At 29.5% G+C, this 17500-nt stretch overlaps 1 protein-coding gene across 1 annotated transcript in view; it reads left to right on the top strand.

The window, feature by feature from the left end:
* Positions 1 to 17500, top strand: part of galnt16 (UDP-N-acetyl-alpha-D-galactosamine:polypeptide N-acetylgalactosaminyltransferase 16) — a 72808-nt gene that overhangs the window by 2234 nt on the left and 53074 nt on the right. The window contains exons 2-4 of the mRNA XM_061987635.2: positions 9834 to 10015; positions 13509 to 13607; positions 13670 to 13737. Coding sequence (XP_061843619.2) covers positions 9834 to 10015; positions 13509 to 13607; positions 13670 to 13737 — 349 coding nt within the window. The remainder of the gene's footprint in view (positions 1 to 9833; positions 10016 to 13508; positions 13608 to 13669; positions 13738 to 17500) is intronic.

Raw genomic sequence — 17500 nt, 5'->3', positions numbered from 1 at the left:
TTGCCAAAATGTTCAAGTTTTCTTATAAAATTGTGACTTTTGTCGAGTAAAATGACGACTCTTTTCATAAAATTGCCAAAATGTTAAGTTTTTCTTGTAAAATTGCCACTGTTATTGAGTAAAATTTCAACTTTTATCATAATTTGCACAAATTCTTGTAATATTTTGACTTGCGTTGAGTAAAATTCCAACTTTTATCATAATATTGCACAAATGTTCAGTTTTTCTTGTAAAAGTTTGACTTGCGTTGAGTAAAATTACGACTTTTATCATAATACTAGAGGTAGGCATTTTTCAAAGGGCTCAAGAAGGTAAGAAATACAAGAATGTGTGTGTGTGTGTGTGTGTGTGTGTGTGTGTGTGTGTGTGTGTGTGTGTTCTTGTATTTCTGCCCTTCTTGAGACACCGAGAAGGAAAAGTAGCTTCCATATGAGGAGGTGTGAACAAGTTAATAGAGAGCCAAATACTAGAGTCTGTGAACATTGCTCCAAAGTCAGGATTTTTCTTTGGTTGATTTAATGTGCATACAAAAGTAAACATTGCAAAGGCAGCAATATATGATAAAACAAGACGGCAGCTAAAGAACAATTTCTCATATTCTTTTTGTTTATCTAATATTGCAATATGTTCTTGTAAAATTATTACTTTTTTACGTAAAATTATGACTTTTTTACGTAATTTTTTAAGTAAAATTATAACTTTTGTCATCATTTTTTTCAAGTAAAATTCCGATTATTATTATATTGCCAAAATGTTAGTTTTCTTATAAAATTGTGACTTTTGTCGAGTAAAATGACGACTCTTTTAATAAAATTGCCAAAATGTTAAGCTTTTCTTGTAAAATTGCGACTGCTATTCAGTAAAATTCCAACTTTTATCATAATGTTGCACAAATGTTCAGTTTTTCTTGTAAAATTTGACTTGCGTTGAGTAAAATTCCAACTTTTATCATAATGTTGCACAAATGTTCAGTTTTTCTTGTAAAATTTGACTTGCGTTGAGTAAAATTACGACTTTTTTCATAATACTAGAGGTAGGCATTTTTCAGAGGGCTCAAGGAGGTAAGAAATACAAGAATGTATGTGGGTGTGTGTGTGTGTGTTCTTGTATTTCTGCCCTTCTTGAGACATCGAGAAGGAAAAGTAGCTTACATATGAGGAGGTGTGAACAAGTTAATAGAGAGCCAAATACTAGAGTCTGTGAACATTGCTCCAAAGTCAGGATTTTTTTTGGGTTGATTTAATGTGCATACAAAAGTAAACATTGCAAAGGCAGCAATATATGATAAAACAAGACGGCAGCTAAATCATTTTTTAAAGTAAAATTATAACTTTTGTCATGATTTTTGCCGAGTAAAATTCCGATTATTATTATAATATTGCCAAAATGTTAAAGTTTTCTTATATAATAGTGACTTTTGTCGAGTAAAATGACGACTCTTTTCATAAAATTGCCAAAATGTTACGTTTTTCTTGTAAAATTGCCACTGTTATTGAGTAAAATTTCAACTTTTATCATAATCTGCACAAATTCTTGTAATATTTTGACTTGCGTTGAGTAAAATTCCAAATTGCATCATAATATTGCACAAATGTTCAGTTTTTATTGTAAAATTTTGACTTGCGTTGAGTAAAATGACGACTTTTATTATAATACTGCCAACATTCTAAATTTTTCTTGTGAAATTGTAACCTTTTCCTTGTGAAATTCCAACTCAAGCTTTTTTATATGTATATATTATTAATGTTGTAAATACACATCTTTATATATCTAGAAAGGCTGGTCCTAAAGAGGTAGGCTTTTTTCTTAGGTCTCAAGAAGGTAACAAATACAAGTGTGTGTGTGTGTGTGTGTGTGTGTGTGTGTGTGTGTGTGTGTGTGTGTGTGTGTGTGTGTGTGTGTGTGTGTGTGTGTGTGTCTCTCGGGTTGCAGCACCCGTGAGGGTGTGCACGCGGGCCAGCTGCTGGATTTGGCTGCAGGCGTGTTGTGTTTCACCAAGTGTCAGTGAACGCACCACGCAACAGTGACGCAAGGAGCCACCTTTGTGCATTTTGTCCGTTTACTCAAATCTTAGTGTTTGTTTTTGTGGTCGTAGTTTGCAACTGTGTTGTTACTTCAAATGCTTCTAACTTAGGATCTAATGGCAGCAACAAATTGCAAAAAAAGTTGTCACAAGGGGCATTTTTACCACTGTGTTACATGGCCTTTTCCTTTTAACAAGACTCAGTAAACAATTTGCTTGATGTACAGCTTAAGTTGTCCAACAGTCTCCGTTGTGGTATTTTAGGCTTCATAATGCGCCACACATTTTCAACGGGAGACAGGTCTGGACTACAGGCAGGCCAGTCTAGTACCTGCATTGAAGCATGTTGTTTCAATGTTGTAGAATATTGGTTGGGAAATGACCAAAATTCAATGGTCAAGTCAAGGTCAGAACCCAACATTGATTAAACGTCATCAAAAAGCATGTTTATTTGACAAGGATGTGAACTATAAGTCATAATTATTCCAATAAAGAGAAAGATGACTAATTATTAGGCCCAATTTATTATTGCTTGGACTTCATTTTAATAGGATTTTTTTCTTCCGTATTTAATGCGGGTCGAACCTGCCAAACGAACCCCAACATATCGTATATATCATTGGAAAGGTCTCGATGGTGGCTAGAGCGGTGTTTAATTTTGGGGGATATTTCGTGTTACCATGGCGATGCTATCCAGGAAAAAGACCCATTGAGTAGGTACGCCCTTCTAGCTTCTAACTTAGGATCTAATGGCAGCAACACATTGCAAAAAAAAGTTGTCGCAGGGGCATTTTTACCACTGTGTTACATGGCCTTTTCCTTTTAACAAGACTCAGTAAACATTTGCTTGATGTACAGCTTAAGTTGTCCAACAGTCTCCGTTGTGGTATTTTAGGCTTCTTAATGCGCCACACATTTTCAATGGGAGACAGGTCTGGACTACAGGCAGGCCAGTCTAGTACTATGAAGCCACGCTGTTGTAACACGTGGCTTGGCATTGTCTTGCTGAAATAAGCAGGGGCGTCCATGGTAACGTTGCTTGGATGGCAACATATGTTGCTCCAAAACCTGTATGTACCTTTCAGCATTAATGGTGCCTTCACAGATGTGTAAGTTACCCATGTCTTGGGCAATAATGCACCCCCCATACCATCACACATGCTGGCTTTTACACTTTGCGCCTATAACAATCCGGATGGTTCTTTTCCTCTTTGGTCCGGAGGACACGACGTCCACAGTTTCCAAAAACAATTTGAAATGTGGACTCGTCAGACCACGGAACACTTTTCCACTTTGCATCAGTCCATCTTAGATGAGCTCAGGCCCAGCGAAGCCGGCGGCGTTTCTGGGTGTTGTTGATAAATGGCTTTGGCTTTGCATAGTAGAGTTTTAACTTGCACTTACAGATGTAGCGACCAACTGTAGTTACTGACAGTGGTTTTCTGAAGTGTTCCTGAGCCCATGTGGTGATATCCTTTACACACTGATGTCGCTTTTTGATGCAGTACCGCCTGAGGGATCAAAGGTCCGTAATATCATGGCTTATTTACTGTGATTTCTCCAGATTCTCTGAACCTTTTGATGATATTACGGAGCATAGATAGTGAAATCCCTAAATTCCTTGCAATAGCTGGTTGAGAAATGTTGTTTTTAAACAATTTACTCAGGCATTTGTTGACAAAGTGGTGACCCTCGCCCCGTCCTTGTTTGTGAATGACTGAGCATTTCATGGAAGCTGCTTTTATACCCAATCATGGCACCCACCTGTTCCCAATTAGCCTGTTCACCTGTGGGATGTTCCAAAAAAAGTGTTTGATGAGCATCCCTCAACTTCCTCAGTCTTTTTTGCCACTTGTGCCAGCTTTTTTGAAACATGTTGCAGGCATCAAATTCCAAATGAGCTAATATTTGCAAAAAATAACAACATTTGCCAGTTTGAACGTTAAATATCTTGTCTTTGCAGTCTATTTAATTGAATATAAGTTGAAAAGGATTTGTTGTATTCTCTTTTTTATTTACTATTTACACAACGTGACAACTTCACTGCTTTTGGCTTTTGTACAATTAAACACACGTCAGCTGTTTTTGTTTTGGTTACAAAATTGTATTTGAAAAATAAACGACATCAGTTTAGGTAACAGGACTGTGGTCTTCCTCCTCCATTTTATCACGCAATTTCTTAATTCAATCATTCTTCTTTCTTTATGCGATGTTGTGGAGACGTCCTCACTTTTCAAAGTGTGCAAAGCTCACGTCAACAACCGAGCGCTCTCTTTGCACAGAGGTCGTTCACCTTTGTTGGCGCCAAACGAGCAAAGAAAAAAAAAAAAAACAGCTCCACCCGTTGGCTTGCAACACATTTAAAGATACAGTCAACTTCACACTAAATTACACTAAATTTACACAGAATTTTAATTTTTTTATTAAATTAGAATTACACTAAATTACACTAAATTTACACAGAATTTAAAAAATGATATTAAATTAAAATTACACTAAATTTTAAAAATGTAATTAAATTAAAATCACACGAAATTTACACAAGTTTTTAAATAGAATTAAATTAAAAAATACACTAAATTACACAGAATTGTTAACATTTAAAATTATACTAAATTACACTAAATTTACACTGAATTTTTTTTAAATGTTATTAAAATTCCACAATATTTACACTGAATTTAAAAAATGTAATCAAATCAAAATTACACAAAATTTACACTGAATTTTAAAAATGTTATCAAATTAAAATTACACTAAATTACACTAAATTTACACATAATTTTAAACATGAAATTAAATTAAAATTACACTAAATTACAGTAAATTTACACTGAGTTTTAAAATTTTAATTTAATTAAAATTACAATAAATTTACACAGAATTTTTAAAAAATTATATCATATTAAAATTACATTAAATCTTAAAAAAATTAATGAAATTAAAATCACACCAAATTTACACAGAATTTTCAAAATAGAATTAAATTAAAATTACACTAAATTACACAGAATTGTAAAAATGTAATTAAAAATGTACAAAATTACACTAAATTCACACTGAATTTTTAAAATTTCTTTAAATTAAAATTACACTAAATTTACACAGAATAAAAAAACGTTTTAAATTACTCTAAATTACCCTAAATTTACACTGAATTTTAAAAAATTAATTAATTAAAATTTCCCTAAATTTACACTGAATTAAAAACAATTAATTACATTAAAATTAGACAAAATTTACACAGAATTAAAATAAATTAATTAATTAAAATCACACTAAATTACACGAAATTTACACAGAAATGTAAAAATGTCATTAAATTAAAATACATTTACACTGAATTTTAAGAATTAAATTAAATTCAAATTATACTAAATTACACCAAATTTACACTGAATTTAAAAAATGTTATTAAAATTACTCTAAATTTACAGTGAATTTTAAAAATGTAATTAAAATTACACAGAATTTACACTGAATTAAAAAAATTTTATTAAATTACAATCACACTAAATTACACTAAATTTACACTGAATTTTAAAATTTGTATTAAATTAGAATTACACTAAATTACACTAAATTTACACAGAATTTTAAAAATGATATTAAATTAAAATTACACTAAATTTTAAAAATGTAATTAAATTAAAATCACACGACATTTACACAAGTTTTTAAATAGAATTAAATTAAAAAATACACTAAATTACAGAGAATTGTTAACATTTAAAATCATACTGAATTACACTAAATTTACACTGAATTTTTTTAAATGATATTAAAATTACACAATATTTACACTGAATTTAAAAAATGTAATCAAATCAAAATTACAGTAAATTTACACTGAATTTTAAAAATGTTATCAAATTAAAATTACACAAAATTACACTAAATTTACACATAATTTTAAACATGAAATTAAATTAAAATTACACTAAATTACAGTAAATTTACACTGAGTTTTAAAAATTTAATTTAATTAAAATCACACGAAATTTACACAGAATTTTCAAAATACAATTAAATTAAAATTACACTAAATTACACAGAATTGTAAAAATGTAATTAAAAATGTACTAAATTACACTGAATTCACACGGAATTTTTAAAAATGTCTTTAAATTAAAATTACACTAAATTTACACAGAATAAAAAAATGTTTTAAATTACTCTAAATTACCCTAAATTTACACTGAATTTTGAAGAATTAATTAATTAAAATTTCCCTAAATTTACACTGAATTAAAAACAATTAATTACATTAAAATTAGACAACATTTACACAGAATTAAAATAAATAAATTAATTAAAATCACACTAAATTACACGAAATTTACACAGAAATGTAAAAATGTCATTAAATTAAAATAAATTTACACTGAATTTTAAGAATTAAATTAAATTCAAATTATACTAAATTACACCAAATTTACACTGAATTTTAAAATTGTTATTAAAATTACTTTAAATTTACAGTGGATTTTAAAAATGTAATTAAAATTACACAGAATTTACACTGAATTAAAAAAAATGTTATTAAATTACAATCACACTAAATTACACTAAATGTACACTGAATTTTAACATTTTTATTAAATTAGATTTACACTAAATTACACTAAATTTACACTGAATTTTCAAAATTATAGTAAATTAAAATTACACTAAATTTTAAAAATGATACGAAATTTACACAAGTTTTTCAATAGAATTAAATTAAAAAATACACTAAATTACACAGAATTGTTAACATATAAAATTATACTAAATTACACTAAATTTACACTGATTTTTTTTTAAATGTTATTAAAATTACACAATATTTACACTGAATTTAAAAAATGTAATCAAATCAAAATTACACTAAATTTACACTGAATTTTAAAAATGTTATTAAATTAAAATTACACAAAATTACACTAAATTTACACATAATTTTAAACATGAAATTAAATTAATATCACACTAAATTACAGTAAATTTACACTGAGTTTTAGAAATTTAATTTAATTAAAATTACACTAAATTTACTCAGAATTTAAAAAAATTTATATTATATTAAAATTAAACTAAATCTTAAAAATGTAATGAAATTAAAATCACACGAAATTTACACAGAATTTTCAAAATAGAATTAAATTAAAATTACACTAAATTTCACAGAATTGTAAAAATGTAATTAAAAATACACTAAATTTACACTGAATTTGTATACACTGATTTTTTATTTAAATTTTTTTTTTTTTTTAAATTTATTGTAGCTGAGATAGGCTCCAGCGACCCCCCCGTCACCCCAAAAGGGACAAGCGGTAGAAAATGGATGGATGGATGGATGATTTTTTATTTACACTGAATTTTTAAACATGCACATTTTGCTAATATTTTTTTTCAATGAGATTGTCAGCATAATTTGATGTAAAAAAAAAAAAGTAAATCATTTCACAAAATTCAAACACCAAAAATTCTGTTACATTAATTCAGCGTCAAAAAAAGCTTTCGCCATAAAGCCACAAATCAACCTCCATACTTACCACATCAGGTTTTTTTTTTTTTTTAAAGGTCTTTGCGGGTGTTGTGATTCCGTTGTTGTGTTCCAATGTTTGGAGTTGTTTGCAAAAGCTCAGTTGTCACTTTACGACGCAGTGAGTCAGTTTGTTGTAGCGTGTTTCTGTGGTGTGGGAGGGAAATGATAGTCAAGTTATGAAAAGAAGATGGCTAATTTACTGTCACACTGGACGTGTTTGCCAAAGTCATTGTTGGGTCTTCCCAAAGCCTCTTGAAAAGCTACAATACGTTTGTACATGTGATTTCGTAGTTTTTTATTTTTAATAAATGATCAAAATCTTCCAAAAATACTTTTTCACATTGTCCTTATGGGGTATTGTGTGTAGAATTTTGAGGACAAACATGAATTTATTCCATTTTGGAATAAGGCTGTAACATACCAAAAGGTGAAAAAAGTAATGCGATGTACCAGATGCACTTCAGCTATTTTGAGCTACATGCTAACAATACGCTAGCATTTTAAGGTCATGCTAGCATGTTAGCATTGCCTTTTCGCCGAGGTTAAAAGTCTTCAAAAAGCAAGCATTTGAGCAACTCCTCTCCCGAAAGATAGATGCTACATTTTTCTCACCTTTGGTGTTCATAAAAATCAGTTTATTAAAATTCAGTGTATAAAAATTCAGTGTAAAAAATTCAGTGTAAAAAATCAGTGTAAACAATTCAGTGTATAAAAAAATCAGTGTAAAAATTTCAGTGTCTTAAGAAAATCAGTGTATAAAATTTAGTGCATAAAAATTCAGTGTAAAAAATTCAGTGTATAAAAAAATCAGTGTAAACAATTCAGTGTATAAACCAATCAGTGCAAAAAAAATTCAGTGTATAAAAAAAATTAGTGTAAAAATGTCAGTGTCTCAAGAAAATCAGTGTATAAAATTCAGTGCATAAAAATTCAGTGTAAAAAATTCAGTGTGTAAAAATGTAGTGTATAAACATTCAATGTAAAAAAATCATTGAATAAAAATGATGTGTAAAAAAATGCAGTGTATAAAAATTCAGTGTATAAAAAAATCAGTGTATAAAATTCAGTGTATAAAAATTCCATGTATAAAATTCAGTGTATAAAAATTCAGTGTATAAAAATTCAATGTAAAAAATTCTGTGTATAAAATTCAGTTTATTAAAGTTCAGTGTATAAAAAAATCAGTGTATAAGATTCAATGTATAAAATGTGTGTATAAAAATTCAGTGTAAAAAAATCAGTTTCTAAAACATTCAGTGTATAAAAATTCAGTGTATAAAATTCAGTGTATAAAAATTCAATGTATAACAATTCAGTGTATAAAAAATTATGTCTATAAAAAATGTGTATAAAAATTCAGTGTATAAAAATTCAATGTATAACAATTCAGTGTATAAAAAATTATGTCTATAAAAAATGTGTGTATAAAAATTCAGTGTATAAAATTAGTGTATAAAAATTCAGTGTAAAACAATCAGTTTATAAAAAATTCAGTGTATAAAAATTCAATGTAAAAAGTTCAGTGAATGCAAAATTCAGTGTATAAAAAATGCAGTGTATAAAAATTCAGTGTATAAAATTCCATTTATTAAAATTCAGTGTATAAAAATTCAGTGTATAAAATTCCATTTATTAAAATTCAGTGTATAAAAATTCAATGTATAAAATTCAGTGTATAAAATTTGTGTTTAAAAATTCAGTGTATAAAAAATTCAGTGTGAAAATTCAGTGTATAAAATTTGTATATAAAAATTCAGTGTAAAAAAATCAGTTTATAAAAATAGCGATTCAGCTATTTTTAGCTACATGCTAACAATACGCTAACATTTTAAGGTCACGCTAGGTTAGCATTCCCGCTCACGTTAGCTTCGCCTATTCGTCTTCAAAAAAAAAGCAAGCATTTGAGCAACTCCTCTCATGAAAGATTTTTCTCACGTTTGGTGTCCGTAAACTTCCTCTGGAGACACGCATTTCTGTTGGAACGTCGTGGAAAATGTCAGCTTTGAAGCAAACGCCACAGAGGAGTTGGACTGGAGTGTGAGTCTTTTAACTGGACTTGAAAGAGGCGCTTCATGAATCATGTTGAATTCAGAGGAGCCTTGACTTGAGCGGCGCTTCTTAGCTCGGCTGCCGGGTCGGGACTGGTGGTGACGGACCTCTGAGGGAGGGGCGGTGCTTCAAATTCATGCATCTTAATGAGATCCGGCGCTAAAAAAGATGTGGCGTTCAAAGACAATAATACTGTGTTTTATTCAAGCTGCTTCAACGTGTGCTCGTCAGGTGAGCCAGCCCCCGCGGGGGGAGCTGCCGGGTCTGGCGCTGGGCGCCTTCGACGAGCGGTCCTACCTGGCGGCGAAGCAGCTGAGCCCAGGAGACGACCCGTACCGGGAGCACGCCTTCAACCTGCAGGAGAGCGACCGGCTGGGGGGCGAGCGCACCATCAGGGACACCCGACACTACAGGTGAGCAGCCGGGGGCCACCCAACTCTCAAAACTGCTTAATATTTGACAATCTGATGGTAGAAAATGTCAGGTTCAAACACTGATTACATCTATTAAACAGACAAAGAAGCAAGGAATCAAACAGAGACAGAATTCAATTTGGCTCAATTGAGGAGAAACGTCTGGGCTGTACTCTTGTACAGTCTCCCACCACGCTCTGACCAAATATTGTACGCCTCCTCTTTTATTTGGACTTTCCTTGATTACATGGCAACAGCTGTTTCTAAAGGGAGGGGGGTCGTAAACAGTAAAAAAAAATCAGTGTATAAAAATTCAGAGTAAAAAAAAACAGTGTATAAAAAAATCAGAGTATAAAATTCAGTGTATAAAAAAAATCAGTTAAAAAAATTCAGTGTATTAAAAATTCAGTGTATAAAATATTCAGCGTATAAAAATCAGTTTATTAAAATTCAGTGTATAACAATTCAGTGTATAAAATATTCAGTGTATAAAAGTCTGTTTATTCAAATTCAGTGTATACAAAATTCAGTGTATAAAAATCAGTTTATTAAAATTCAGTATATAAAAAACTGTTTTTTTAAATTCAGTGTATACAATTTGCTCTGTGTATGAAAATCACTTTATTACAATTCAGTGTATACAAATTCAGTGTATAAAAAAAATCAGTTTATTACAATTCAGTGTATAAAAGTTCAGTGTATAAAAATTCAGCATATAAAAAAAATCTGTTAAAAAAATTCAGTGTGTTAAAAAATCAGTTTATAAAAATCAGTTTATCAAAATTCAGTGTATAAAAAAAAAATCAGTTTATTACAATTCAATGTATACAAATTCAGTGTATAAAAGTTCAGAGTATAAAAATTCAGTGTTTAAAAAAAATCTGTTAAAAAAATTCAGTGTATTAAAAATTCAGTTTATAAAAATCAGTTCATCAAAATTCAGTGTATTAAAAAAATCAGTTTATTACAATTCAGTGTATACAAATTCAGTGTATAAAGGTTCAGAGTATAAAAATTCAGTGTATAAAATATTCAGTGTATAAAAATCAGTTTATTAAAATTCAGTGTATAACAATTCAGTGTATAAAGTCTGTTTATTAAAATTCAGTGTATACAAAATTCAGTGTATACAAATCAGTTTATTAAAATTCAGTATATAAAAAACTGTTTTTTTAAATTCAGTGTATACAATTTGCTCTGTGTATGAAAATCACTTTATTACAATTCAGTGTATAAAAGTTCAGTGTATAAAAATTCAGCGTATAAAAAAAATCTGTTAAAAAAATTCAGTGTATTAAAAATTCAGTGTATAAAATATTCAGTGTATAAAAATCAGTTTATTAAAATTCAGTGTATAACAATTCAGTGTATAAAATATTCAGTGTATAAAAGTCTGTTTATTAAAATTCAGTGTATACAAAATTCAGTGTATAAAATTCAGTTTATTAAAATTCAGTATATAAAAAACTGTTTCTTAAAATTCAGTGTATACAATTTGCTCTGTGTATGAAAATCACTTTATTACAATTCAGTGTGTACAAATTCAGTGTATAAAAAAATCAGTTTATTACAATTCAGTGTATAAAAGTTCAGTGTATAAAAATTCAGCGTATAAAAAAAATCTGTTAAAAAAAAATCAGTGTGTTAAAAATTCAGTTTATAAAAACCAGTTTATCAAAATTCAGTGTATAAAAAAAATCTGTTTATTACAATTCAGTGTATACAAATTCAGTGTATAAAAGTTCAGAGTAAAAAAATTCAGTGTATAAAAAAATCTGTTAAAAAATTCAGTGTATTAAAAATTCAGTTTATAAAAATCAGTTTATCAAAATTCAGTGTATAAAAAAAATCAGTTTATTACAATTCAGTGTATACAAATTCAGTGTATAAAAGTTCAGAGTATAAAAATTCAGTGTATAAAAAAAATCTGTTAAAAAATTCAGTGTATTAAAAATTCATTTTATAAAAATCAGTTCATCAAAATTCAGTGTATAAAAAAAATCAGTTTATTACAATTCAGTGTATACAAATTCAGTGTATAAAGGTTCAGAGTATAAAAATTCAGTGTATAAAATATTCAGTGTATAAAAATCAGTTTATTAAAATTCAGTGTATACAAAATTCAGTGTATAAAAATCAGTTTATTAAAATTCAGTATATAAAAAACTGTTTTTTAAAATTCAGTGTATACAATTTGCTCTGTGTATGAAAATCACTTTATTACAATTCAGTGTATACAAATTCAGTGTATAAAAAAATCAGTTTATTACAATTCAGTGTATAAAAGTTCAGTGTATAAAAATTCAGCGTATAAAAAAAATCTGTTAAAAAAATTCAGTGTGTTAAGAATTCAGTTTATAAAAATCAGTTTATCAAAATTCAGTGTATAAAAAAAATCAGTTTATTACAATTCAGTGTATACAAATTCAGTGTATAAAAGTTCAGAGTTTAAAAATTCAGTCTATAAAAAAATCTGTTAAAAAATTCAGTGTATAAAAAATTCAGTTTATAAAAATCAGTTTATCAAAATTCAGTGTATAAAAAAAAATCAGTTTATTACAATTCAGTGTATACAAATTCAGTGTATAAAAGTTCAGAGTATAAAAATTCAGTGTATAAAAAAAATCTGTTAAAAAATTCAGTGTATTAAAAATTCAGTTTATAAAAATCAGTTTATCAAAATTCAGTGTATAAAAAAAATCAGTTTATTACAATTCAGTGTATACAAATTCAGTGTATAAAATATTCAGTGTATAAAAATCAGTTTATTACAATTCAGTGTATACAAATTCAGTGTATAAAAAAAATCAGTTAAAAAAATTCAGTGTATTAAAAATTCAGTGTATAAAAAAAAATCAGTTAAAAAATTCAGTGTATTAAAAACTCAGTGTATAAAATATTCAGTGTATAAAAATCAGTTTATTAAAATTCAGTGTATAACAATTCAGTGTATAAAATCAGTGTATAAAAATCAGTTTATTAAAATGCAGTGCATACAATTTGCTCACAATAACATTATTAATTTTATAGTTTTTACATCCCTGGTGTGTGTTTTTGGGGATATTATTTTAGGAGAATTAAATTGTGATATAAAATCCTGAATTTAATTTAAAAAAAAAGTTTTTAATTTGATGAAAATGTTGTAAACTGCGCTGTAAAAATTCAAAATCCATGCTGACTCAGCACTTTGCTCCTCACAACATTGGTTCTGCGTGCAATAAACGTGTCCGTCGACCCTAGATTTGACTTTCTACTTTCTCATGCACTCCAAATCATTAAATAGAAAACACTCATCTCGTCTGGAAATGTGTCATTAAAACATGCGGTCGCCTGGCAACCCCTTGTTTTGTTCACATCGCCATGGCGACAAATTCACATCTGTTTCCAATTAGGAGGACAAATAGCAGGACAATAAATCAGTGTGTGTGTGTGTGTGTGTGTGTGTGTGTGTGTGTGTGTGTGTGTGTGTGTGTGTGTGTGTGTTACCCGGCAGGTGTGCGTCCCTAAACTATGACGCCGACCTTCCCGCCACCAGCGTCATCATCACTTTCCACAACGAGGCTCGCTCCACGCTGACGCGCACCATCATGAGGTGACCAGCGACTCCGTCTGGCTCCGCCTTCTTCGCCGTCTAACCTTTCTCTTTCCTGCCAGCGTCCTGACCAGAAGTCCTCCGCAGCTCATCCACGAAATCATTCTCATCGACGACTTCAGCTCAGACGGTGAGTGTGTGGCGCTCCCAGAAATGACAGTGTCGGGCCCCCAGGGCGCCCCTTAAAGGGCCCTCAAAAAGTATCTGTTCCTCAGCTGTGGTCCGTATGAGTACTCAGTTGTAATACACTTTCCCACCACTTGTGGCAGTAATGGCAACATCAAACAAAGCTGAAGTCATTAAAAAGCTTCTCAAGTGCAAAAATTATGACTAAAGCGGTGAAGCTGTATTTTCATTTTTAACTTTAATTTATTGACAGTTAATGTAATAAACATATATATTATTACTATTTATTACTAATTTAGTTAGAATAAAAAATATCTGGGCACTCTGTTGTAATACACTTTCCCACCACTTGTGGCAGTAATGGCAACATCAAACAAACAGTCTGGAGCTGAAGTCATAAAAAAGCTTCTTAAGCGCAAAAATTATGACTAAAGCGGCGGAATTGTATTTTCATTTGCACTTTAATTTTATTGACAGTTGATTTAAGAAACATATATACTGTAATATTATTATTTATTATTCATTTAGTTAGAATATAAAATATATGTTCCTCAGTTGTGGTCCGTATTGTTACTCAGTTGTAATACACTTTCCCACCACTTGTGGCAGTAATGGCAACATCAAACAAAGCTGAAGTCATAAAAAAGCTTCTCAAGTGCAAAAATTATGACTAAAGCGGTGAAGTTGTATTTTCATTTTCACTTTAATTTATTGACAGTTGATGTAATAAACGTATATATTATTATTATTTATTACTAATTTAGTTAGAATATAAAATATATGAGCACTCTGTTGTAATACACTTTCCCACCACTTGTGGCAGTAATGGCAACATCAAACAAACAGTCTGGAGCTGAAGTCATAAAAAAGCTTCTTAAGCGCAAAAATTATGACTAAAGCGGTGGAATTGTATTTTCATTTGCACTTTAATTTTATCGACAGTTGATTTAAGAAATATACATAATATTATTATTTATTATTCATTTAGTTAGAATATCAAATATATGTTCCTCAGCTGTGGTCCGTATTGGTACTCAGTTGTAATACACTTTCCCACCACTTGTGGCAGTAATGGCAACATCAAACAAAGCTGAAGTCATAAAAAAGCTTCTCAAGTGCAAAAATGATGACTAAAGCGGTGAAGCTGTATTTTCATTTTTAACTTTAATTTATTGACAGTTAATGTAATAAACATATATATTATTATTATTTATTACTAATTTAGTTAGAATATAAAATATATGGGCATTATGTTGTATTACACTTTCCCACCACTTGTGGCAGTAATGGCAACATCAAACAAACAGTCTGGAGCTGAAGTCATAAAAAAGCTTCTTAAGCGCAAAAATTATGACTAAAGCGGTGGAATTGTATTTTCATTTGCACTTTAATTTTATCGACAGTTGATTTAAGAAAGATATATACTGTAATATTATTATTTATTATTCATTTAGTTAGAATATAAAATATATGTTCCTCAGTTGTGGTCCGTATGGGTACTCAGTTGTAATACACTTTCCCACCACTTGTGGCAGTAATGGCAACATCAAACAAAGCTGAAGTCATAAAAAAGCTTCTCAAGTGCAAAAATTATGACTAAAGCGGTGAAGCTGTATTTTCATTTTTAACTTTAATTTATTGACAGTTAATGTAATAAACATATATACTGTAATATTATTATTTATTATTCATTTAGTTAGAATATAAAATATATGTTCCTCAGTTGTGGTCCGTATGAGTACTCAGTTGTAATACACTTTCCCACCACTTGTGGCAGTAATGGCAACATCAAACAAAGCTGAAGTCATAAAAAAGCTTCTCAAGTGCAAAAATTATGACTAAAGCGGTGAAGCTGTATTTTAATTTTTAACTTTAATTTATTGACAGTTAATGTAATGAACATATATATTATTATTATTTATTACTAATTTAGTTAGAATATAAAATATATGGGCACTCTGTTGTAATACACTTTCCCACCACTTGTGGCAGTAATGGCAACATCAAACAAACAGTCTGGAGCTGAAATCATGAAAAAGCTTCTTAAGCGCAAAAATTATGACTAAAGCGGTGGAATTGTATTTTCATTTGCACTTTAATTTTATCGACAGTTGATTTAAGAAAGATATATACTGTAATATTATTATTTATTATTCATTTAGTTAGAATATCAAGTATCTGTTCCTCAGTTGTGGTCCGTATGGGCACTCAGTTGTAATACACTTTCCCACCACTTGTGGCAGTAATGGCAACATCAAACAAAGCTGAAGTCATAAAAAAGCTTCTCAAGTGCAAAAATTATGACTAAAGCGGTGAAGCTGTATTTTCATTTTTAACTTTAATTTATTGACAGTTAATGTAATAAACATATATATTATTATTATTTATTACTAATTTAGTTAGAATATAAAATATCTGGGCACTCTGTTGTAATACACTTTCCCACCACTTGTGGCAGTAATGGCAACATCAAACAAACAGTCTGGAGCTGAAGTCATAAAAAAGCTTCTTAAGCGCAAAAATTATGACTGAAGCGGTGGAATTGTATTTTCATTCGCACTTTAATTTTATCGACAGTTGATTTAAGAAACATATATACTGTAATATTATTATTTATTATTCATTTAGTTAGAATATAAAATATATGTTCCTCAGTGGTCCGTATTGGTACTCAGTTGTAATACACTTTCCCACCACTTGTGGCAGTAATGGCAACATCAAACAAAGCTGAAGTCATAAAAAAGCTTCTCAAGTGCAAAAATTATGACTAAAGCGGTGAAGCTGTATTTTCATTTTTAACTTTAATTTATTGATAGTTAATGTAATAAACATATATATTATTATTATTTATTACTAATTTAGTTAGAATAAAAAATATCTGGGCACTCTGTTGTAATACACTTTCCCACCACTTGTGGCAGTAATGACAACATCAAACAAAGCTGAAGTCATAAAAAAGCTTCTCAAGCGCAAAAATTATGACTAAAGCGGTGGAATTGTATTTTCATTTGCACTTTAATTTTATCGACAGTTGATTTAAGAAACATATATACTGTAATATTATTTATTATTCATTTAGTTAAAAAATAAAATGTCTGTTCCTCAGTTGTGGTCCACATGGGTACTCAGCTGTAATACACTTTCCCACCACTTGTGGCAGTAATGTCAACATCAAACAAAGCTGAAGTCATTAAAAAGCTTCTCAAGTGCAAAAATTATGACTAAAGCGGTGAAGCTGTATTTTCATTTTCACTTTAATTTATTGACAGTTAATGTAATAAACACATATATTATTATTATTTATTACTAATTTAGTTAGAATATAAAATATCTGGACACTCTGTTGTAATACATTTTCCCACCACTTGTGGCAGTAATGGCAACATCAAACAAACAGTCTGGAGCTGAAGTCATAAAAAAGCTTCTTAAGCGCAAAAATTATGACTAAAGCGGTGGAATTGTATTTTCATTTGCACTTTAATTTTATTGACAGTTGATTTAAGAAACATATATACTGTAATATTATTATTTATTATTAATTTAGTTAGAATATAAAATATATGTTCCTCAGTGGTCCGTATTGGTACTCAGTTGTAATACACTTTCCCACCACTTGTGGCAGTAATGTCAACATCAAACAAAGCTGAAGTCATAAAAAAGGTTCTCAAGTGCAAAAATTATGACTAAAGCGGTGAAGCTGTATTTTAATTTTTAAGTTTAATTTATTGACAGTTAATGTAATAAACATATATATTATTATTATTTAT

This window comes from Nerophis lumbriciformis, linkage group LG26 (assembly GCF_033978685.3).
Source record: "Nerophis lumbriciformis linkage group LG26, RoL_Nlum_v2.1, whole genome shotgun sequence".
Taxonomy (NCBI): domain Eukaryota; kingdom Metazoa; phylum Chordata; class Actinopteri; order Syngnathiformes; family Syngnathidae; genus Nerophis; species Nerophis lumbriciformis.
Note: the sequence above shows the minus strand (reverse complement) of the source record. Positions and strands in the feature narration are given on the sequence as shown.